This window comes from Podarcis vaucheri, assembly GCF_965113315.1.
Source record: "Podarcis vaucheri genome assembly, chromosome: 1".
Taxonomy (NCBI): Eukaryota; Metazoa; Chordata; class Lepidosauria; order Squamata; family Lacertidae; genus Podarcis; species Podarcis vaucheri.
The window spans coordinates 102,489,779-102,511,570 of NC_138759.1; the positions used below are offsets into that span (position 1 = coordinate 102,489,779).

Sequence of the window (21,792 nt, forward strand, 5' to 3'; positions counted from 1 at the left end):
CTTCTTCTTCTTCTAATAATAATAATAATAATAATAGTTTTATTATTATTTGTACCCCACCAATCTGACTGGGTTGCCCCAGCCACAAATAAAATGCTTGCTTCCTCTAATCTCAATGAGACTCCATTATTGTTCTTCAGAATAACGAAGGCCTGTGAACAGAACCAATTTGGAAGTGTGAATAATATTTACACCTCTGTTATTGCTCATTTTAAAAAGGATGCTGATGAAAACAAGGAGAGCATCAGTTATATACCGTATTTTTCGCTCTATAACACGCACCCGACCATAACACGCATGTAGTTTTTAGAGGAGGAAAATCCGTAGGCATGCCACCCGTAGGCATTTCCTCCATAACACGCACAGACATTTCCCCTTACTTTCTAGGAGGAAAAAAGTGAGTGTTATGGTGCAAAAAATACGGTAGATTAGATTGAAACTGGTTTTGTGATTTAGGCTTTTTAAAAGCCTTTAAAGCTTTAATTAAGAAGTTATCTTCGTTGTCTCTTACGCCTGGAAAATGTATTAGTGGTTGAGTTCAAAGTAGTATCTTTAAAATGTAGTTTGAGTAGCTTTGTGGTTTAATGTTTCCCTATAGCCCTAAAATGAAATTGCCTCAGACAAATGTAAACTTATTCTTCTTTATATAATGTTAGAAGTGTTTATGTAAATTTTAATGCATTTGCTCAAGCTGCTGACTTGTATACATTCTTGCATAAGCTATTGATGACTGAGACATGCAAAAATGAGCACTGTTCCTTATGACCCTTGGCAGGAAACAGTAGCATATAGAATGAAAGGTGATGAAAAGGGCTAATCACCCCTTTTATCATTTATAGGCATAATAGCTTGCGTTTCCCCTACTGAGCAGAAAACATTTTCAACAGATATTTTCCTCCTTCACAAGTGAACTGTGCTTGCCCACATTTCATCTTGGCAACTTATGAAAGTCTAAAGAAATACTTAAATTTTTAATATACGTATTTCCAGCTTAGGGAATATTTTGCATTATCCATCAAAAAAGATGAGTGTTATCCAACACTAGGCATGCTCAGAGTAGACTCATTGAACTCAGTGGACTTAAGTAACTTAAATACATTAAAATGAATATATCTACTCTGAATACAACTTACTTGGATATTGCCCTATATTTTTTAATTAATTTTTTAGAGGACTAGTGCTACAGTCATATACCTGTTTGCTTCTCGCTGGATCATCACCTTGTCATGGTAAGTGGGCTTGCATGTTCCTATGATCCTTGTGAGCGAAGCTGTTGGGAGTCTCATACTCCCAGTAGAGTCACCCAAGACAGTAAGGTCAAGGGGCAGGAGCTAGACAAAGAATGATCCAAGAAGTCCTCAATAGCAGAACAGGCAGAAGATAACAAGCAGTATGTTACAACAGCTGTGAAGGCAGATGAAGGCTGCAGCAGATAAGAATCTACTGGTCGTCATGATATTCATGCCATCGGAATAGAGCCATACCGCGAAGAATCTGCATTGGTCAGCGAGCACTGATCTACTCACATCAAGCAAATTCACGCATAGGCATCTTCCAAAAACCCATCCCAAACCCAAAATGTCTCATGGTGATCGGCAAATGGTAACGGGGGCAGAACCGTGAAATCTCGAACCCCTAGTCAAGGACCTGCACATGAGTGGTGGATACAGATTCATTTGTTCTGACTAGAGGAATGAGGCAGTTGAGTAGCTCAGCAGCTGTATCCACAACTGAGCAGTCCTATTTAGGATCTGCTCAGCTCACCCCCAAAACGGGAACGGGCTAGAAAAGGTGCCCTAAACATAGTCTGCCTCCCTTTTTCCCTGACTGGATACAATGGCTCTCAAAGTAAACCATTCACAGTGGGATCAGGTGTTAAACAGGGATGTGTTATCTTCATTGATGTTTGGACGCCTGGCACCATTTCAAATCATGATGATGGACTTGACTTTGGCATGACGACTCCAAACTCAAATTGTACTATCCATTTAAAAATCATAGCATTTTTTGGTTTCTACAAATTTCTGAGCAGCACAAGACTCCCCCCGCTACTAGAATAAATGATATAGAGGGACCACTTCAAAACATTTATTTATTTTTTGCTTAAAATTTGGAATTAAAGTTCACTGTTGCAAATACATCCCTCTAAACAAAAGATAGAAATGTGAAATCATATGCTAGTGTATAGTATTCCTTTCCTTTCACTGATGTTCTGAGTTAAGTTAATCTTATCTAACTGCATGTGCAATGGCATTTGAGCTTCTAATGTCCCCAGTTTGCCCTTTTCGTAGTAAACATTAGGAATTGTCTTTAAAAAAGAAGCTGTGATATATGGTATGGAAGAATCTTGTGCTAATATTTTACCACTGAGTCTACAACCCGTGTTAGATCTCTTATTTTTGCCATTTATATGAGCAGGCACTGTTGACTAAGCTTGGAGTATCATGTTGACTTGGATCCACTGAAAGACAATATCAGGTCCACGGAATTTGTTCCATGCGCAGTGGTACCTCTGGATGCAAACGGGATCCGTTCCGGAGCCCCGTTCACACCCTGAGCAGAACGCAACCCACGTATGTGCGAGTCACGATTCGCTGCTTCTGTGCATGCGTGTGACGTCATTTTGAGTGTCTGCACATGTGCGAATGGTGAAACCTGGAAATAACCCGTTCCGTTACTTCCGGGTTGCCGCAGAACACAACCTTAAAATGCTCAACCTGAAGCGTCTTTAACCCGAGGTATGACTGTACATTTATATTTTGTATTGGAACTTGGGGAACTTATAGCTTTTGTGTGATGTCTAGCACCCAACAAACTGCTGAATAGAAGTCTAGCAACATCCTTTCTCAGATGTTTTGCCTTTTGTTACTGAGAGAAAGGGAATAGCTTGCTTTTACTATACTTTTAACACAGCTGGTATATTTTTCTACACTTGTCTGTACTATGGTGAATTTTATGTCAGTATTTTTGGCATAGTTTTCATAGAATCTATGACATAATAAGTGTTTTTTTAATGAAATGAATTTTACCTGTTTGTTAATTGGAGGGCTATCTCAGGAATATAGTTGTATATTGGCTTCATCATTAGTGAATGGATATGACATTTTTCATGGGGAATCTTTTGTGTAGATAAGAAAGGGAATGGTGGCAGCATTTTTAATGGCTTTCTTGGATTTTCCTCCTTCAGCCAATCTAGCCTTAGTGCATAAGAATGAGACCTGCGTCTACTTTGCTGGGAACTCTCTTGGTCTTCAGCCAAAGAAAGTTAAGACTTACTTGGATGAAGAACTTGACAAGTGGGCTAAACTGTGAGTAGTTCCTAGTGACATAAATCACTAACTGCTTTTTTGAGGGTAAAGAAAAATTATTTCATTTTGAAAATGGGCCTGAATATGGTGATATTCTGTTAAAATCCCTTTCTCATGGAAATACAATGAATAGTCAGTGCTTTCCCAACAATAGGAAAACAAGAAATGGCTGCAGTAACCTTTAACTAGCTCATATTGGAAGGATCCTCCTCAGCTTACAGCTATTTGCCTAATTGTTTTTTAATGGTCTTAGTTCAAGTCTTACCTATTGTCTGTATGTGTAGTTGTTGCTACTAGTCTATGTGATTACCTCATGCAATCTTTGTCTCATCATTTCTGTCCTGATCTGTGCATTTCAGGCTACATACACCATATCTATATCTATACAGTGGTACCTCGCAAGACGAATGCCTCGCAAGACGAAAAACGCGCAAGACGAAAGAGTTTTCCGTTTTTTGAGTCATTCCGCAAGACGAATTTCCCTATGGGCTTGCTTCGCAAGATGAAACGTCTTGCGAGTTCTTTCGAGTTTGTTTCCTTTTTCTTAAAGCTGCTAAGCCGTTAATAGCCGCTAAGCTGTTAATAGCCGCTAAGCCGCTAATAGCCGTGCTTCGCAAGACGAAAAAACCTCAAGACGAAGAGACTCGCGAACAGATTAATTTTGTCTTGCGAGGCACCACTGTATCTATACTGTATCTATCTATCTATCTATAGATAATGTGTATGTCCTAAATAATCATGGGAACTGTAGTTTGTTGAGTGTGCTGGGAACTCTAGCTCTGGTGGGAGAATTGTAGTTCCCACAAATCTTTAGATGTCCTTTAATAGGTAACCTGGTGCCTATTTCAGCAGTATTCAGATTGACCCTTTGCTTGGCCAATCCTAAATCTGAGACACTAGAATAAAGAATATTGCTTTATAGCCTCAAACTTTTGAGATGCTTGTAAAATTCACATTCTGAAATCTGAAATTTGCATTTCAAAAAATAAAACAGAGTTGTAATAAGGTCTGTCATAAACTCAGAATTTGGTTCAGTTTCAAAATCTGAAATTGTGGAACTCCAGGCATGCAATATTGCTGTGCTTGCAACTATTTCTTTCTTTTTTCCCTTGACCCCTCATTATTACTAAAATCAGCCACTGAACCCCATTTACTAGTCCCACCAGCATTTTTGTGTCCATGGTAAATTCTTCAAGTGGTTTATTTCAGTTGCCCATATTCACACTCCTCCCAGGAGAAATGGCCCTAGGAAGGTGGTGGAAGATGGAAGGATGGCAGAGTGTGAGTAAGCATGGATTGGAGGCCATAATTAAAGTTCAGGAAGGGAGAATCAAGCCCAGAGAGTTAGGGTTATGCTGGGCTGAGGTTCATAGCAGCCTGAAGAAATCAGTGCTCCCGCCTAAGTTGTGAAGAGAGCTTATATCCAGGAAATGTTTATATCATTCAAGAAAATGGTGTATTTTATCTACTCTTGAAATACTTTCCCTCATGTCCTTAAAGTTTTTCTTTTACTCCATCATATTAGATTTAAGACTGATTTCACACAATCTGACTTTGCTGTGTGATAATGCCCATTGATTTGAGTGGGTCTGTTCTGACCATGACTTAGATATCACCTACTAGCAGTTCAATCCTACATCTTCCTACTGGGGAATAAGCACAATTGAACACAATTGGACTTCAGAGAAAATAGTTGTCCTTACCTATTCTCTTGTTAAAACAGGAGAGTTGCAATTAATAATAAAAAGGCAGCTACTTTTTTTAGATAGCTGTGAGGGAAGGAAGGAGGGAATAGGAGCATATGAACTTCAGTTAGCACTTCTCTCTGTTCATTTAGCACAGCTCTGCAGTTTTGCCAGCCATTTTAAGAAAATGCAATCCTGTCAATTTTTCTGTGATTATTGTAGTAGCTCAGGGAAATGGCTGACTTCATTCAAGAAGTTAAAGTTAAATAGCTCTCTTCTCCATTTAAAGGGACCAAGAGAGGTAATATTTCATTTCTCACACATTAACTTTGCATTTGTTCATTTTCCATGCATCTGTTTGCCTTGGGTACAATGAAAGAATTTTATACTCAAGACCGATGTACTTAAGTGTGGTGATAATAGTTTGAGCAAAATTCACTGCAGTCCAAGGCATTTATTTTCAGGGAGCAGAATCCCCCCCCTTCTTTCTCAGTTTGTGAAAAGAAGTAAATATGATTCTGTATATCATATATGTATCTGTGGTCCATTACCTTTCATGAAACAAGGAATACAGTTTCTGCCTTATCTTTGACACTCCTGTAATGAAACAAACCCATCACACCTACAACATGTTTACTATTCAGTGGGGCTTACTGCCAGATAAACTGTGCACAAGATTGCAGCCTCCCTTGCTTGGGTCTATCTTCACTCTTAATTTTATATACAGAATGAATGCCAATAGATATAAATAAAAGAAATGATTATTGTGTTTGGTCTAGAAAACTACAGTTACAACAGTGTGGACAAGCAGTGTTCCTTTTCAATGTTCCAGTCAGCTAGCCAGCCAGCCATGTCCTTTTCCATGGTGCTCCAATCTGTTATTCCTACCACCTGGTTTTACAGCCCCATGCCAATCAGTCAGCTTTCTGAGCATGCTCATTCCTCATTTGGCTGGTTTTTGTCTAGGGGCGGCGGGGTGGCAGTGTCCTTCTCCCTTAGCAGTTTTTTGGTATGTCTGCAAACTTTGGAGTTGCTTGAAGCTTGCTAATACATCCCTGTTAATATGTTCATGGTGCTGTTTTGTGTACAAAAGTATCAACATTCACCTCTGAAATAGAAAGACTGACATTAAGTATGATTGTGTGCTCATACATGCACACTCAAGTCACACCCACACCATACATTTAAAGCACATGACTTTCCCCAAAGAATAGAGTTGTTCCATCACAGAGCTACAATCCCCAACAACCTTCACATTTCCCAGGATTTGTGGGGAAAGCCATTGCTTTAAATGTGTTTTAAATATATAGTGTGGATGGGACCAATTGTAGATAAACATTAGTTTAGATTGTGTAGATAAGACAGTTTCAAAAATATAAACTCAGGCCAAAGCAACGTATTGAGAAAATATTAGAAGTAGATAGCAGTCTGTTCTTTCAGAGAAACGAAAGAAAAGAAAATGTCAGAATAAGGCCAGACCAAAATAGAACAGTAAGGGAAGAGCAGCTTATATTTGGAAAAGTCAGTGCCCAAAATCCAGTACAAATGCAAGCCTTTCAGAAGGCTAAAGACTTCTGAAAAATGAATTGGAAACCTTTTGGTCCTATCTGAAGGCAGTGCCAGTCTGTTGTGGCTGAAGGATGATATTTCATGGCTACTTACAAGCTTATAGAGCTACTGAAACTGGCAAATTAGGATTTTGCCGTGTTGAGGCAGAGAAGACTGCAAGAAAGCAATAGAGGCAAATGAATGTTATGCAAATTTCTGTTACTTTTAAGAAATGCAGTGACTATAATGTTTTACTATAACATCTATCTTACAGTGATTTCAATTTGTTAATGAAGAGCCTGATGTGACAGTGTTTGAAAGTATTCTGTTAGAAAGGGGTACAACATCATTGTTTTACCCGGTATCTTATAAAACACATAGCTTTTCATCACCAACACTACCCCCAAATTATGTTTAAACTGGTCTTCCGTTGCCAAGATCAGACCTTGGCAACTATTTATGCTTTGAAGAGAAACAAACCACAAACCCAAGACACACCAAGACATGTAGCATGTTGCTTGTGGCACAGCCAGGAGTGGGGACAAGGTTGGAATTTTGGTGCACTATATATCAGCAAATTGCTTGTTTATATTAATTATGGTTTCATGTAATGTGAAAACCAGGCCTAGGTCATCTATCCTTTTGCTTCATGAAATTAGTTAACATATCATATTGACCATATGCCTTTCAGGTTGGGAGTCGGGGATAAGTGAGGGCTGAGTCTGATATACAGTAAAACTAATTTGATATAGGTGTGTTTTAGGGTGCTGTATATTGTAAAATTTCACAGCTGTTTTCAGAACTTTGAATCTATAGTATGCCTAGTACTTCAGAATTAAGTACATAGAAAAACTATTACCTACCATCTTATGTAAAAAAAGAAGGTAGGAAAATGCGACACTGAAATCTGTTTAGTCTAGATTAAATATTAATCTATGAGTCACTAAAGAAATACTTCTGCCTATGTGATAATTGAAACTTTTCATTCAAGTGACTCAAGTGAACCTGTTTCTTACTGTCTTTTCTTTATGTTTAATTTAGTTACTTGGGTTTGGATTTATTGTACACAGATCTTTCCCCATTGTAATAATAATCACATTGAAAAATCTGTAATAGCTCATAGGAATGTTACATAAAATATTTAAAATGTGAGATCCTTTCTGTTGGGGAATTGGCAGAGAACGAGGAAGTTTAACAGTGAATCTTGCAAAATGACAGCGCAAATGAGAGGATTCATTTGCGGGCACTTTTCTAAATCCTACTAAGTAACTGAGGACAAAGATGTGTAATATAAAAAGAGGACACACCATTAATTTTCTAGTACATTATTTAGCCAGGTTTTGCCTCTGAACTGAGAAATTAGCCCGTCACCCATTCCTGCCAGACCCATTGCACTCTTGTACGCTATCACCATTTCATCTTGCTTCCTGGACAAGCAAGTAACCTGACATAGAAGAGACATGAGTGTTTTGCATTGTAGGCCCCTGGCTGCAGGTTCGCTTTGGCTGCATTCACACATAATGATAACCTAAGCTTCCTGGCTTAGTTTACTCTGAACTTGGTTTACTGTGACTTTCCACCATTCACAGTTCTATTCCCTAGCTCTTCGCTGAGGGCTGTTGCTATTTTTTGTTTCTCTTATAACAAAGCATGAAGATGGCTCATTAGAATCTGTCCCATGTCTGTTGACTTTGTTTTGTCTGTGTACAATACAAAACTACAGTGGTGCCCCGCAAGACGAATGCCTCGCAAGACGGAAAACCAGCTAGACGAAAGGGTTTTCCGTTTTTGAGCTGCTTCGCAAGACTATTTTCCCTATGGGCTTGCTTTGCAAGACAAAAACGTCTTGCGAGTATTCCGATTTTTTTCCGCTTCCCCCCTTTTTCTCAGCCGCTAAGCCGCTAATAGCCTTTTAGCCACTAATCCACTAAGCCTTTAATAGCCGCTAAGCCTTTAATAGCCGCTAAACCGCTAATCCGCTAAGCCGCTAATAGGGTTGCTTCTCAAGACAAAAAAACCGCTAGACGAAGAGACTCGCGGAACGGATTAATTTCGTCTTGCGAGGCACCACTGTACAGTAGACTGCTTGTTTGCTACAGGTGCATGTGGTGCAATAAAATTATTTATTTTCTCTTCCAGCTCCCCAATGAGTGTTGCAATCTTGATGTTAGGACTATACCAAAGACACATATATGAATTTTCATTTGTTCTCTCTTTCAGGGGCGTTCATGGTCATTTCACAGGGAAACGACCTTGGGCTTTAGGGGATGAGTGCATTGTGGAGCTTGTGGCTGATATTGTGGGTAAGAAAATATTTTTTTTGGAAAATAATTCATATTTTTTTTCCACTGTTTATGTAGCACTAGAAAAAAATTAGACAATGGAACTTTTCTTCCAAAAATTTACCGGTTTTTTGTTTTTTTTTTGGTTCTGCTCTGAGTGCTTCTCAGTAAGTATGTGAAGTAACTGCATTTTAAAACTTTGAACTGAGAAGATTTAATGCAGACAGTAATATATGAGCAAATGTATATCTTGAAACTAATTGCAGTATGTGGTTCTGGGATCGTCATAAACTATTTAGTCTAATGCATGAAACCAAAGAAAACTTGGCACCCCTACAAATGTCACCATGAATCAGTGATCATTTCTTTTGTTTACAAAGCAATAGCTGCTTCTTACATGATAATGTCTTTAATTGCTGTCAAGGAAGTCAATTTTTTTTGAAAAAGAATTAATAGTGCAGAAAATGATGAAAATTAGAGTTGATACTACCTGTCAAATTGTCTAAAGAATCTTCAGGGAAGTGAGAGGACTTGGGATCGAAATGAAGTAAACAGTGGAGGTGTGAATAGTGGTGCCACTCCTCTGCAATTATGCCTCAAGCAGCAGTCACTAGATGACTGTAACACTTGAACAACCATTTCCCCCAAAGCGGTCACAAAAGCAATGGATGCAATACCCAGGGTAAGGGTTGGCATTGCTTATTCTCAGACATAATTATTTTACTGTGAGTGATATGAACATAAATTATCCTCTCAATAACAGTACTACCTTGAAGGAAACATGCAAGCATACAGATCAAATCTGAGGTGTATATTTACTGTGCAAAAATTGATTATACAGACACTATTGCGGGTAGCCAGTGTGCCCTTCAAATGTTGGGAGTCCAGCTCCCATCAGCTTTAAGCAGAATAGCCAGTGGTGAAGGATGTTGGGAGATGTCCAAAAACATCTGGGGGGGCCCATGTTAAGTTCTCCTGCCTTATCTAATATCTCTATTAGTTACACCCCCAACAGCACATATGCTTGTGTGTGCCTCTCTATTAATGAAATACTATATAAGAATTAATAGAATCAAAGACTTGGAAGGGACCCTGAATGGCATCTAGTCGAATGCAGGAATTTCTATTAAAACATCCATGTCTTGGAAAGTTTACCTTCCTTCATGTAACTTTATGCATTTGATGAAGTGGATTGTGGTCCCTGAAAGCATAAAACATAATAAAATTGGGAGCCTTTAAGGTATCACAAGACTGCTTGTTCATTATTCTAATTGAAGTTCTTCATCACATCTGTGAGTATTTCCAGAGAGGCACTGCTGTACTGCCTCTGGTCTCATATTTTGTGTGTGGCCTTGGCTGTCCTTCTCTTGTGCTTCTGCTGTGGGGCTGCTGTAAGATGTAAAAGTGAATACACTAGAGAGGGGTGGATATGGAATTCAGTGGCTGGCTGCAAAATCTGGTTTTTCTGCCTCCGTTTGGACTTCTTGCTTCAGCTAGAGAGTCAGAGCTTACCTAATGTCTGTGGCAATGCATGCCACACACAATTAATTCTCTGCTGCAGGGTTGCCATTCTGTCTTTAGCAAAATCTTCAGTTAAGGCCACGGTCCACAGTGTCCTTTTAAAAAACAAATGGGGTCCAGAAAATAGCAATGCAAACCAAGAGGAAGGGAAGCTAGAGACACAGAACAACATAGCAACAAACAAAGCAATTACTGGCTGTGAATGTAACATGAGAAAATTTAATGTAAAATCTGCTAGACAGCCAATAAATCTGTTTTACACTTCCTTGTTCACCTTGGTCAGAAAAAAAAGAATCTTGTTATTTTTAGATCTGGGACCCACATATGCAGTCAAATATAACAACATTTTCTCAAGGAAAAGAAGAAGAGTTGTTGTTGTTTTTTAAAAAAAGATTTTTTAAGCTTTGCTCTTTCAACTATGCCTTTAGCATTCTGACACTTTTTTAAAGTTTGGAAGTTATTTTGCCTTTAAATACAAGTGGAGTTTTAGAACTAATAGGAACATACTCTATTCACTGTCACACAGCTTATGTCTGCTCAGTGAGGCCCTTCTGCCCATTATCCACCAGCTAAGTTTTCCATACCCAAAACAGTAGATCTGTATGCAGAAGCCTATTTGTATTCTCTATGTTGGGGAACCATGTTTTAAGCTCTCTATAAAAGAAACTATGAATAAAGATCTTCACATCCTTAACCTGTTTTGCTTTGCTTTGGGCAGTATTTCATAGGTCTGTTGCACACCAGGGACTATTAAGTTTGCTATCATGTTAGTGCTATCATGATCTCTCCCTCCTCGCTTGTACAGATAATCCCGCCACACCCCTCAGTGGCTGTACAACTGAATTTCAAAGTGTGGCTTGGCATTCAGCTTCCAATTATTAGCATTATTTTATTGTGGGTAAATTTCACTTTATTGATTTTGCTCATGTTAGTGAGTTGCCCCCCTCCCCAATAATGAGAAAGGAAAACAAATTAACTTTTCAAGAATTCCAAATTATGGTCCCGTTATGTTGACAATCTCAACTGGTTAATGACTACATCATTTGCCTTTAGGAAAAAGAAAAAAATGCAAAAAGGAGAAAATGCAAAATAAACCACTATTAAAATATTGTCCATCAGCATCGTATTTAAGATGGATATGCATTCTTTCCAGTAAAAATGGATGCAGTTACATGGGAAGAAGGGATTTGTGTTCCTGTGGTAGGCTTGACAAGAGAAAATAAACTGAATTTTTAAGTTAGTTTTTTTATGCTTAGCATTTTATGGAGGAGAAAGAACCGCTGGAGCTTGTTCTATCTGTAGAACAAAAAGTGAGTGTTGTCTTGTGGGATTTATTCAGGAATACAATAAAGGCAGTAAATGGTTTTTCCTTTGGGCCATTTAAAGGTTTATGTCTCTATAACACCTTGCTTATTAAATGAGCATACCTTTTTCTTGTTAAATGATGACTCCAATAGTAAATATGTTGTGAAATGCAGAGTCAAGGTCACCAGAGACCCAAACTCTCTCCACCCCTTTTTCCATTCATTCCCATATTAAGCAAAAGAACAGGAAAATAAAAATTTGTTCTTTTTTTCCACAGCATGTTATTAATATATTACAACCTTGGCAGTATCACCTTCTGATGGAGTAAGATTAACTGCATTGCTCCTTCTTATGCTTGTGCTGAGAGAGAATGTATACTGAGCTGTTTTGCAGTAACTTTGAATTATAAGGATTATTTGAAATACCCAAACTGGCTTGTCTTTTCTTTTTGTGAAGTCTTGTCTTCTTTCTTTTTCCCAGTTCATCCAGCCATTTCTCCCTTTATTTTACACACAAATTTCAGGCAAAGGGCTTGGTTCATGTTGCACTAATGCAACGGCTATACTTTCCAAAGTTACAGTGGAAATAGTGGTTGGCGCATCACAAGTCATGCTTTTTTCCATTACAGAAAAGATTTATCAGGAAGGACATATGGGGGTTTATGCTGTCCAGGATATGTGGTGCTGAGTAATGAGTTGGAGAGAGCAAACTTCATTTTGTCTACTGGATACTTGTCTTTGAATATTGTAATAGATTAATTGGATCACAGAAGCATCATTTCCGAAATGCAGTGCAGGCTATGAAGGATAACGATTTTCCTAGGGCACAGAAAAGGCTTGTTTTGTGGGCACCAAAATCCAATAAGGAAAAGCTTTTAATAAATATATCATTTACAAGAGTCTAAGACTTACATGACAAATGTGGTGTCATATTCAATATAGGATATTGGCATGCATCTAAAGGTGAACTTCAGATTAACCGTTTATTTTTGGTCTGTGCTTTGAACAGCAAGTGAACTAACAGTAGTTATATTTATACTCTGGAAATATTTTGGAAGTGGATCAGTCAGGTTTTAAAAGCACCAGGATTTGGGGCTTACGTTTCAGTACCCTATCCATAGAGTGGAGTCCCTAAGAGGGTTGGATGGCATCTTGTACGCTTCCTTCTGGCAATTCCTCCAGCCATGATGGTGCCAAAAGGATTGCTCTGCTTTCCTTTGGGGCCACATCAGCAAGGCCGAAAGGAGGGTCTTGTTGTCTGCGCAGCCCAGGACCCCCATACATATTACCCTGGCTTGCTCCCCAGAGAGGTAATTTTGGTGTTGCTAATGCAACAAAAACAACGCAACAGGCAGCAGTTATGAATCAATGGTCTTTGCGGCCACAGCAGGCACTGTGATTCTCCAGCGGTTTGACTTCACCCCTGGAGGCACATTCCATTGTCTCTTGAGACAAACAGATAACGACAAGTGTACATCTAGGACCATTACTTTCATAGGCAGAATCCGGCTCAGCCCACTGATGAGCCAAGTTGAAGCTCCCCCCTCGAGTGGAAGAAGCCCTAGACACAATGCCTGCCTCACACCTACCTTGCGTCTGCCACCCATCCTGCTGTCTTTGCCAGCAGCGGAAAAAGTGCATCACAAGCTGCACCTTTTATTGGTGAGATCTCACCAAAATCCTGCGAGATCTCACAGAGCGCATGAGATCTCATGAGATTTCAGCAAGCTCTTGCCACGCAATGCAGGCAGCAGAGGGCGTGGGAGGGGCAGAAGTGGGGTGTGCACAGCAAAACAGGACGCACCACCCCTGGGCAGAATTGTATAGACTTGCAGGACCTCTCTTGGAATAGAAAAGGCATCAGAGAATGCAGATAGCAGTTATCTCTGTGTGTCTGCACACATGACCAAAATCTACAATAAAAATAATGGCATTTAGCAGTAAATGTTTCTCACTTATGGAGCGTATGTGCTGTTGTTCCGCATACAGTTCAATATATTCACATACTTCATGTCTGATACATGCAAAATCCAGAAGAGAGGTGTAGTGCAGCAGTGTGGACTGCTATTGTTTTTTATACCTGGAAATTTTTCTTTTTCTTTAAGAGTAAAACTCTGGACAATGTACCATACATTTGTGTAAATTTGATTGGGCCGATTTAAGAAACTGGAGCTACATATTATGCTCACCACGCAAGCAACATGGCTGTCCCCGTTTAGAAATTGTAGAGCTCAATCCTCCTCCTCAGCAGAGAAATCCCAGGGAAACATGCAGAGAAGGAGAACCTGAGAACCTGTTGTCCTGGTTTTGCTGCTGCTGTTGTTGTCAATCTCCATCCATTTTTCTCCTTTGTGATTGTTCTCCTGGTTATCTCCCTTGCAACGGCTAGAAAAATGAGCAACTAAGAACCATTGATAGAGAAAAAAGATGACAAAAAACAATCCAGCCAATAACGCCTTCCTCTTTATGACTTAACAGACCACATCAGAGTTAAAAGCTCCTTATAATGCTTGCATATTTTTCTGGTTCATGTTATTTTCATCTAAACCCTGGGGATGGTTTTTTTCTTTGTGTTCTTCCATTTGTAATGTGAATTTATTCATCCTTTTCTCTCACCGTATTGACTAACAGGAGTCAGAGAGCACCTTATTGTTTCTGGTGTATTGGAAAAATCCATTTGTTGTGCTTCTGATTCCCATTAAATTTCATTTATTTTATTAATTGCCATAAAGCTCAGAATCCATGACCAAAATGCAATAGATTAACCATGTTCCCATCTTTCCACCAGTTGTCGTACAGACCACCGTTATGTCTACTGTAATGAAGGTCTGAATAATCGTTAGGCAAGACTCTTTATTTTTATTAAGGGCACATTTTAGCTTGGCATTACAATGGCCACTTTAAAAATAGATGATTGCCCCTAAGACAATTTAGGCCTTTATATTGGAGATATATTTAATGGGCAAAGGCACACTAGTACTGAATTTGACCAAGTTGTTAATGATTGCAACAAATCAACAGGTAGATTTCAAGGAAGGAAGTGTTACTGCTTCATTATCTGCTTTATTTGCCACAACAGAATGGTAAAAATAAATATTTCCCTGTTAGAATGGTGTACTATGTCAACAGGGGAACTTTTTTTACTTAAATTTCTCCGTGGTGACACATCAAACATGTATTTACTTCTCAGTCATTAGGGAGACATTGACTGCAAGCCAATGTCATGAGGTTTTGCACAGCACTGGCACAGACCTTGCACAGGACAAAAGAAATAAGGAAACATCTGCCTTATTGCTTTTCAGGGGCTCATAAAGAAGAGGTAGCATTAATGAACGGCTTGACAGTTAATCTGCATCTCCTAATGGTAAGTCATAAGAATTTCTTTGCTAGATATATCTAGTTCAGAATTCTGTTTAAAAGAGAGCTTGATTCCTCCGTCTGTGTATGAAGGTATTATTTGTCCATGAGCATCTAATATTGAAAACTGCACTGTCTGTGCACATGAAGATTCTATTTTAGTTGTCTTTTTAATTTAATAATTTATATAAATACCATAGTTTCTAAGCAATGTCTACTAGGAATACTGGAAGGATAACAAAGGGATAAAGCATAAAATAAAATAATAAATCAGTTAAAATTAACCATAAAATTAGAAAAAGCTTGCCTACTTAAAATCATGGGTCTGACTTCGATGGATCAGTTGAATGCCCTTTTAAAGTCTTCTAACCTAGTTTCCAGCACTATATTTCAAAACTATGCATTCTGTAAGTTATAATAAAATGCATTATAATTTAGGTGTTGTGTCAGGGTTACTTCTTTTTATAGCCCTAAACAGAGTTTGGGTGGCTATCTGTCATGTATGATCTAGTTGAGATTCCTGCATTGCATCGGGGTCCCTTCCAACTCTATAATTCTTTGATTCTGTGATTATATGGTTCTAAGCCCGTGAGGCCATAAAATCCTTATAAGGAATCATAAGTGGTCTTCTCATTATCTGTGCACAATACTTCATTTACAATTTACAGCTTACCACAATTATCCCTAATGTCAAAGCCCCAGTTTTTCATTAATAAACATATTCATTGAACAGTTTGAATTGGAACAAGGTCATGCCAGGAAGACATCTCAGGTTGGAAGCCTAACTGCAAAGAGCCCTTTGCTGCTGTGAGCATCTGCAGGGCTTTCATGAAACTTTTCATTGGCTACCTTGTTTACACAATAAGGTTAGTTCATTCCCAACCGCCCTGCCCTATGAATTTCCTCTCAGAGTTCTACCCACCCACCTCACCCTTTTCAAAGCATTATCAGATGCTCACTCCTGTTACTTGCTTCTTAGGCTTCCACATTCATCTCTAAAATGATATTTTGAATGCTTTCCTGACATTTATCAGAAACTGTTGTAGTTCCGAACCACTTATTTGCCAAAAGAGTGTAGAAGTAAATTTTCAGAGGTCATTGGCAGAGGCAGACTAAATATATTAGATGCATGACAATCAAGGTGGGGTCAGGGATGTAGGGAGGGATAGGCCCTGGTGTGTGTACCCTGAGTATGTCAGACTTGTTACTGTGTGGTTCTTGCTGTCAGTTCTAACAATATACTTGGTTACCAGCTTAAACTAAAGAGTAGTTTATTTGAGTAGCATACTTGTGAGCAGTGTATGATGCGAGCCATAAATTCATGTGAGATTGCAGTTCCTCTTTCATAGATATAAAAATTTGCAGGTCCCATGTTGCACTACCCATGCTAGTATACTGCACGCACCACTGACATGTCACTGTCACTGAGTGAGGACTAGAAATAGAGAATTGTTGAGATTGAAATCTTTATTTCCCACGTTCTGAGCAGTCTTTCTATTGCAAATAGAGATAGAGATAGATGCCCATGGGAACTTGTATTTTTGGAGTTAGGGTATAAGTTTCAGGAAGTATTAGGAGCCCCAAATTGTTCTCCTGCTTTGATCAAAATCCAAGTCAGAAACAAATTCCCACCCTATCCAGCAAACTTACTTCCCTGCCAACCTCTGGTTCTTTTCATGCTTTCAATTTACTTACGTAGTGCAGACACATTTCAGCAACGCAAGCAACTGTGGGGAGAAGGAAGGCTGGAGCATTTAGCCACCATGACAGCATGCAGGAACCATTCATCTTGTTCCTCCATCAGTTTCCAAAGAACTGGGTTATATGTTGTTGTTGTTGTTGTTGTTGTTGTTGTTGTTAATACCCTGCCCAGCTGGGTGGGTTTCCCCAGCTACTCTGGACAGTTATATATCTATTTTATATTGGCATCCATAAATTTCATAACTGTATCTTGCACCATGTTGATGTGGCTGGTTACTTCTGAAAAAGTTGCGACTTAGGGGTAGGCCCACCTTAAACTAATGAAATGAATAAGTGTTAATAATTAGGGACTAATAAATATTTTACCCTTTTTTACAGTTATCATTCTTTAAGCCTACCGCAGATCGCTATAAAATCCTTCTGGAAGCCAAAGCTTTCCCCTCCGACCATGTAAGGAATTAATATTGCATAATATTTGTGTTATCCATTGTGACTTTCAAAAACATACCAGCAATCCTGTCTCATTATTTATTACCTGATCCTCCTTTAGAAATAACAGGAAATCTGGTCATGTACTCTTGGGCTTGGCATATTTTACTGATCATGCCTTTATTCTTTTTGTTCAAATAAAAACCTTGCACAAGGAAAAGATTGAATGGCCATATTGATTTATTAGTCCTTTTAAAGACATTGAACAAGCTGTTGGTCTAAATCAACAACAGGTTGTAAATGTTTTATTAATTCTTGTTTCTGTTTTACTTTATGAAACCAAATCAATACAAAGCTCACAACATTAACAGTTTTATATCCCTAGACAGATAGGGAAATGCTTGTCCATGGTGCTTTAGATTACTAATTCAAACATCATTTGTGTGCTATAAAATGAGACAATAGCCCATGCATCACAGATTGCAGCAAATTAATCTTCGGATTTGTGACTCACTGCTACTTTATCAAACTCTGTAAACACTCAGAAATTGATGGGATATTTGATCACTGAGGCACTATAAAAATCTCTACAAATGCAACTCACATAGGGTGCAATTCAGACCCTTTCTGGGCTGCCAGACAATTAGTTGACATGACACCTTTTTCCAGCTAATTTTCTTTTGTTGCTCATATGTTGTATGAAATACAGACATCTTCCTTCAATGCAGTAGTTAGTTTTGGGAATATTACAACATTTTTTCAGCTTGGAAACTGCACCTGTAATTTACTTTACATGAATGGGTGTCTCCTTCACTTCAGTGGGAACATTTCCGCCTCTGTGGAATGCATACATGGGGTTCCCTACTTGGATTGGAATGATAGTGGAGGACAAAGAGTTAAAGACCCCTACCCATGTAAGAATTTGGGATAGGGAGTTATGTATGCACTGACAATTTACTTTTAGAAAACCCTGCATTTAAAGGCACAACTGCATAACTAATGTTAGATGTTGTTTGAGCCATAGACAGATTCCAAGGCAGCCTGCCTTCAGCTAGCCCACCAGTATGGTTTGGCCCTTCCGCCCCCGCATGGAGTTCTACTTCAAGTTCTGGCAACCTTCTTTCTACGTCCCAAGCTTTGTTAAGCCTCCACTTCTCCAAACTTTTCTGTTTTAAAAGGGAAACTTTTTTTCCCTGCATTGGCATCACACCCCTTCCCTGTAAACTTGGCAACCCCTTTTTTGCACAGACCCAGGGATCTTTCTTTCATGTGTTGATGTCCAGCCACTGTTTCATAATGGCTTGCACTCAACTAGCCCAGCCAGGCTAGATTGCATAAGCTAAACTTCCACGTTTCGCCCAGTTCAGGAGAACTTCTGCAGCCTGTATGTCTCCTTCAATACCCCAAATATTAGCTAAAATCTGACATTCATTAATTTTCAACATGCACTAACTTCCTAGAATTGTGAGGGCCTTTGCACCTTCAGACTCTGGTATCCCAGATCTATAACAATATGAAACCAAGGAAGAGCTGTGTTTTTGTGCTGTTAGGGCTGCATAGAAATAATACAAACATCCAGGGAGGGCAGATTGCATGAGTGTATTCCATGTAGTTGGCATTTCTCTCCCAGTGCGCTGAGTGGGAAAGACCCCTCAAAGGTCTTTTCTCTTCAGTCTTTTACCATTAACCCTTGTAGCTGTGATAAATCCGATGTGTCTTCTGCCTAGTCTGTTTTCTCCCTGATTGTCTCTGCAGGCTGAGTATTCCTCTTATGTGCTCTGGCATACATTACCCAGATTTTAAAAAGAAAGATAGTAGCATGCCTTTCCTCCATCTGATACCACACGACAGTTCTGCAACTAACTCTCAGTTTAAAGGAGATTGAGTATGGGGAATGGGGGCAGTGCACCTGTGAGATTAATACAACTTGCTGATTTTTTGACTACCAAATACTGAATGGTTATACTGAATTTCATTTTGTTCTGCAATAACTACTGTATATTTTTTTATTATGATTTCTGTTGGTCTCCCCAAGTATACCCATTTAGCAAGCCTACTTCATAATAATATGCATAATCTACCATAGAGGTTGCTGTTGGAAAGTTATTTCTTTTATTTGTATCAAGCCGTGGATACAGTTCCAGACGACCGGTTTCAGGCCAGGGGTTTGGATGGAAGCTAAGTGTTTTGAGAGTGAATTCCTAATTTGCTTGTTCCACACCATCCAGCTGCACTCAGATAAGGGGTGGGTCCCAAGAAAAAAGTGACAGAAATTCCTGTGTTTGCATATAGCATTATATCCGAAGAGCACTGGGAAAAACCATTGGGGAAAACCCAGCCCCCAATAATCTTTAGAAGCACTGAAGCAAGAGGAAGATAGCAATGATCTGTGTGGGCTTAGCAGGGCCTTTTGCTGTTAGAACGTGTCAACCATACCACTTAATCAAGTATTATCTACTCCGACTGGCAGCAGCTTTCCAGGCTCTCATGCAGAAGGCTTCCATATCATCTGCCACCTAGCCCTTTAAACTGGAGATGCCAGGCACTGAACCTACAAATTTATGGATGCAAAGCATGTGTTCTGCCACTGAGTTATGTCCTTGGATACTGGCCCTTGGATAACTCAGTTGGTTAGAGCATGATGCTAATAACGCCAAGGTTGCAGGTTTGAACCCTGTATGGGACAGCTGCTTATTCCTGCATTGCAGGGGTTTGGACTAGATGAACCTCAGGGTCCCTTCCAACTCTACAATTCTATGATACTATGTTTCTATGGTTCCCTGAATTGCAAAGAGGAAGAGACCATGTAGAACTGGAAACATTTTTCAGAGATTTGCCCAAGCACATCATGCACACACATCCTGCTGATTGTTGCTATGCGAAAGAAATGCTTCTTTTGTTGTTTACATTTGCTCACTAAAACAATCAATATTTTATTTACAGTATGCTGTTGAGTCTCAACTCCAGTTTCATGGGCTAGATATGGAGAGCAGTATGCTTATGATAGAACCACAAGAGGTTTGTAATGGGTATTTTATATTGATATCTAATCAAGAATGGATATTGGTATGCTTATGCTTTATTTTCTTTGCAACTTATTATAAATAACCTGTTGTGAACTTCTGAGACAAGAAAACTAACTGCATATTATTCTTAGAATTTCCTTGTCTTCCCAGATCTACTTTTTTGTCTAAAAAGCTTCCACGTCGATGGATGATTGTGAAACCCCTGATGATGATGATGATAATAATAATAATAATAATAATAATTTATTATTTATACCCCGCCCATCTGGCTGAGTTTCCCCAGCCACTCTGGGCGGCTCCCAATCAATGTTAAAAACAGTAGTGATGCTATACTTGACTGTATAGGGGTTATTCATCACACCCTGTCTAATATAGTACATCTCTGTTAGCACTTTGCTAAAGTATATATTCAGTTTTCAGTGCAGCCCTCCAGTGGTTCTTCACAGCAAATTCCCACATCCTTTTAAACATTCATGAGTTTAAGAAGTGATTTGGGATTTTACCAGCATTGATTGTGAAGGTGTATAAAATACTGACAGTGAATTGTTATAACTTCATTGTGCTGTGCATTCGGATCATCTGGATCGGAACCTGTATTTATGATTTACTTGCTCAGCCCCTATATTTCTTTCTTTGTCTCTAATGTGAGATAATTTGTATTGTCACTAATATGGCCTTGGACCTGCATACTTAAAGGACCACTTTCCCCCATAGAAGCCTGCCCATTTTCACAGACCATAAAAACATGGGCAGGAGCAACTGGGGAAAGGGTGTATGTGTTGTTGTTGTTGTTGTTGTTCTTGTTGTTTTGCTCACATGGAATCAGCCCATATGTCTTTTTAAAACCAGGCAAAGTCATTTTTTTATAGGTGTTACCAGAAAGTATCAGTGCCTCCCTGCATTTTGTCCCTACCTTGACTCAAATTCTCTTGTTTTTTCTGGATATCTTAGCTGGCAAAACCTAACAAATTTGGAAATGATTTATTTTGCAGGTCTCATTGACATTTAATTGAAATAGAAAAGAGAATGCCCTTACACTATATATGAACACTGTATATATTAGCCTGGCAACATTTGGTTGAACCAAAGCCAAATCTTTGTGTATTATTTCACTCAAGACAACACTGTGCCCCAAATCAATTGGCTGCTGAGAGCCCTGAGTCCTTATATGTCCTTCCAATTCATGCTGAAACACACTCACCCAAAGCCCAAATACCCCTCTATTCAGAAAAGTACAGATGACAATATTTGTCTTTTGTGCACCTGAAAATTTCCCTTTGTGTTGCTGCCCTAGTTTTTGTTCATCATTCTCAGTCTATAACTAGTCTTGGAACCCTGAACATAGTGTGATTTCAGGTTGAGGGGGGAATTGTTGCTGAGATGCACTCAGTAGAGTAGAACCACACCCACAGTGAAAAAATGTTCTCCTTGCACCAGAACTTCGCCTCTCCAGGGGAATTATTCTCTGAACACAGGAAAGTAGATTTTAGATGACTGCAGTGGTACCTTGGTTTAAGAACAGCCTAGTTTATGAGCAACTTGGATTAAGAAAGCTGCAAACCTGGAAGTAGGTATTTTGGTTTGTGAACTTTGCCTTGGAATAAGAACATTTTTCGCTTCCTATTGAGTGT

The 21,792-nt window shown here is 39.0% G+C and overlaps 1 protein-coding gene across 5 annotated transcripts in view; it reads left to right on the forward strand.

Annotated features, from left to right (window-relative positions):
- Positions 1–21,792, forward strand: part of KYNU (kynureninase) — a 91,937-nt gene that overhangs the window by 22,267 nt on the left and 47,878 nt on the right. For 3 of the 5 annotated variants that reach the window (XM_082198998.1, XM_082198995.1, XM_082198996.1), the window contains exons 3-7: positions 3,188–3,308; positions 8,762–8,844; positions 14,951–15,012; positions 17,085–17,156; positions 20,079–20,153. In XM_082198998.1, coding sequence (XP_082055124.1) covers positions 3,188–3,308; positions 8,762–8,844; positions 14,951–15,012; positions 17,085–17,156; positions 20,079–20,153 — 413 coding nt within the window. The remainder of the gene's footprint in view (positions 1–3,187; positions 3,309–8,761; positions 8,845–14,950; positions 15,013–17,084; positions 17,157–20,078; positions 20,154–21,792) is intronic. The other 2 variants (XM_082198997.1, XM_082198999.1) reach the window with 2 other exon arrangements.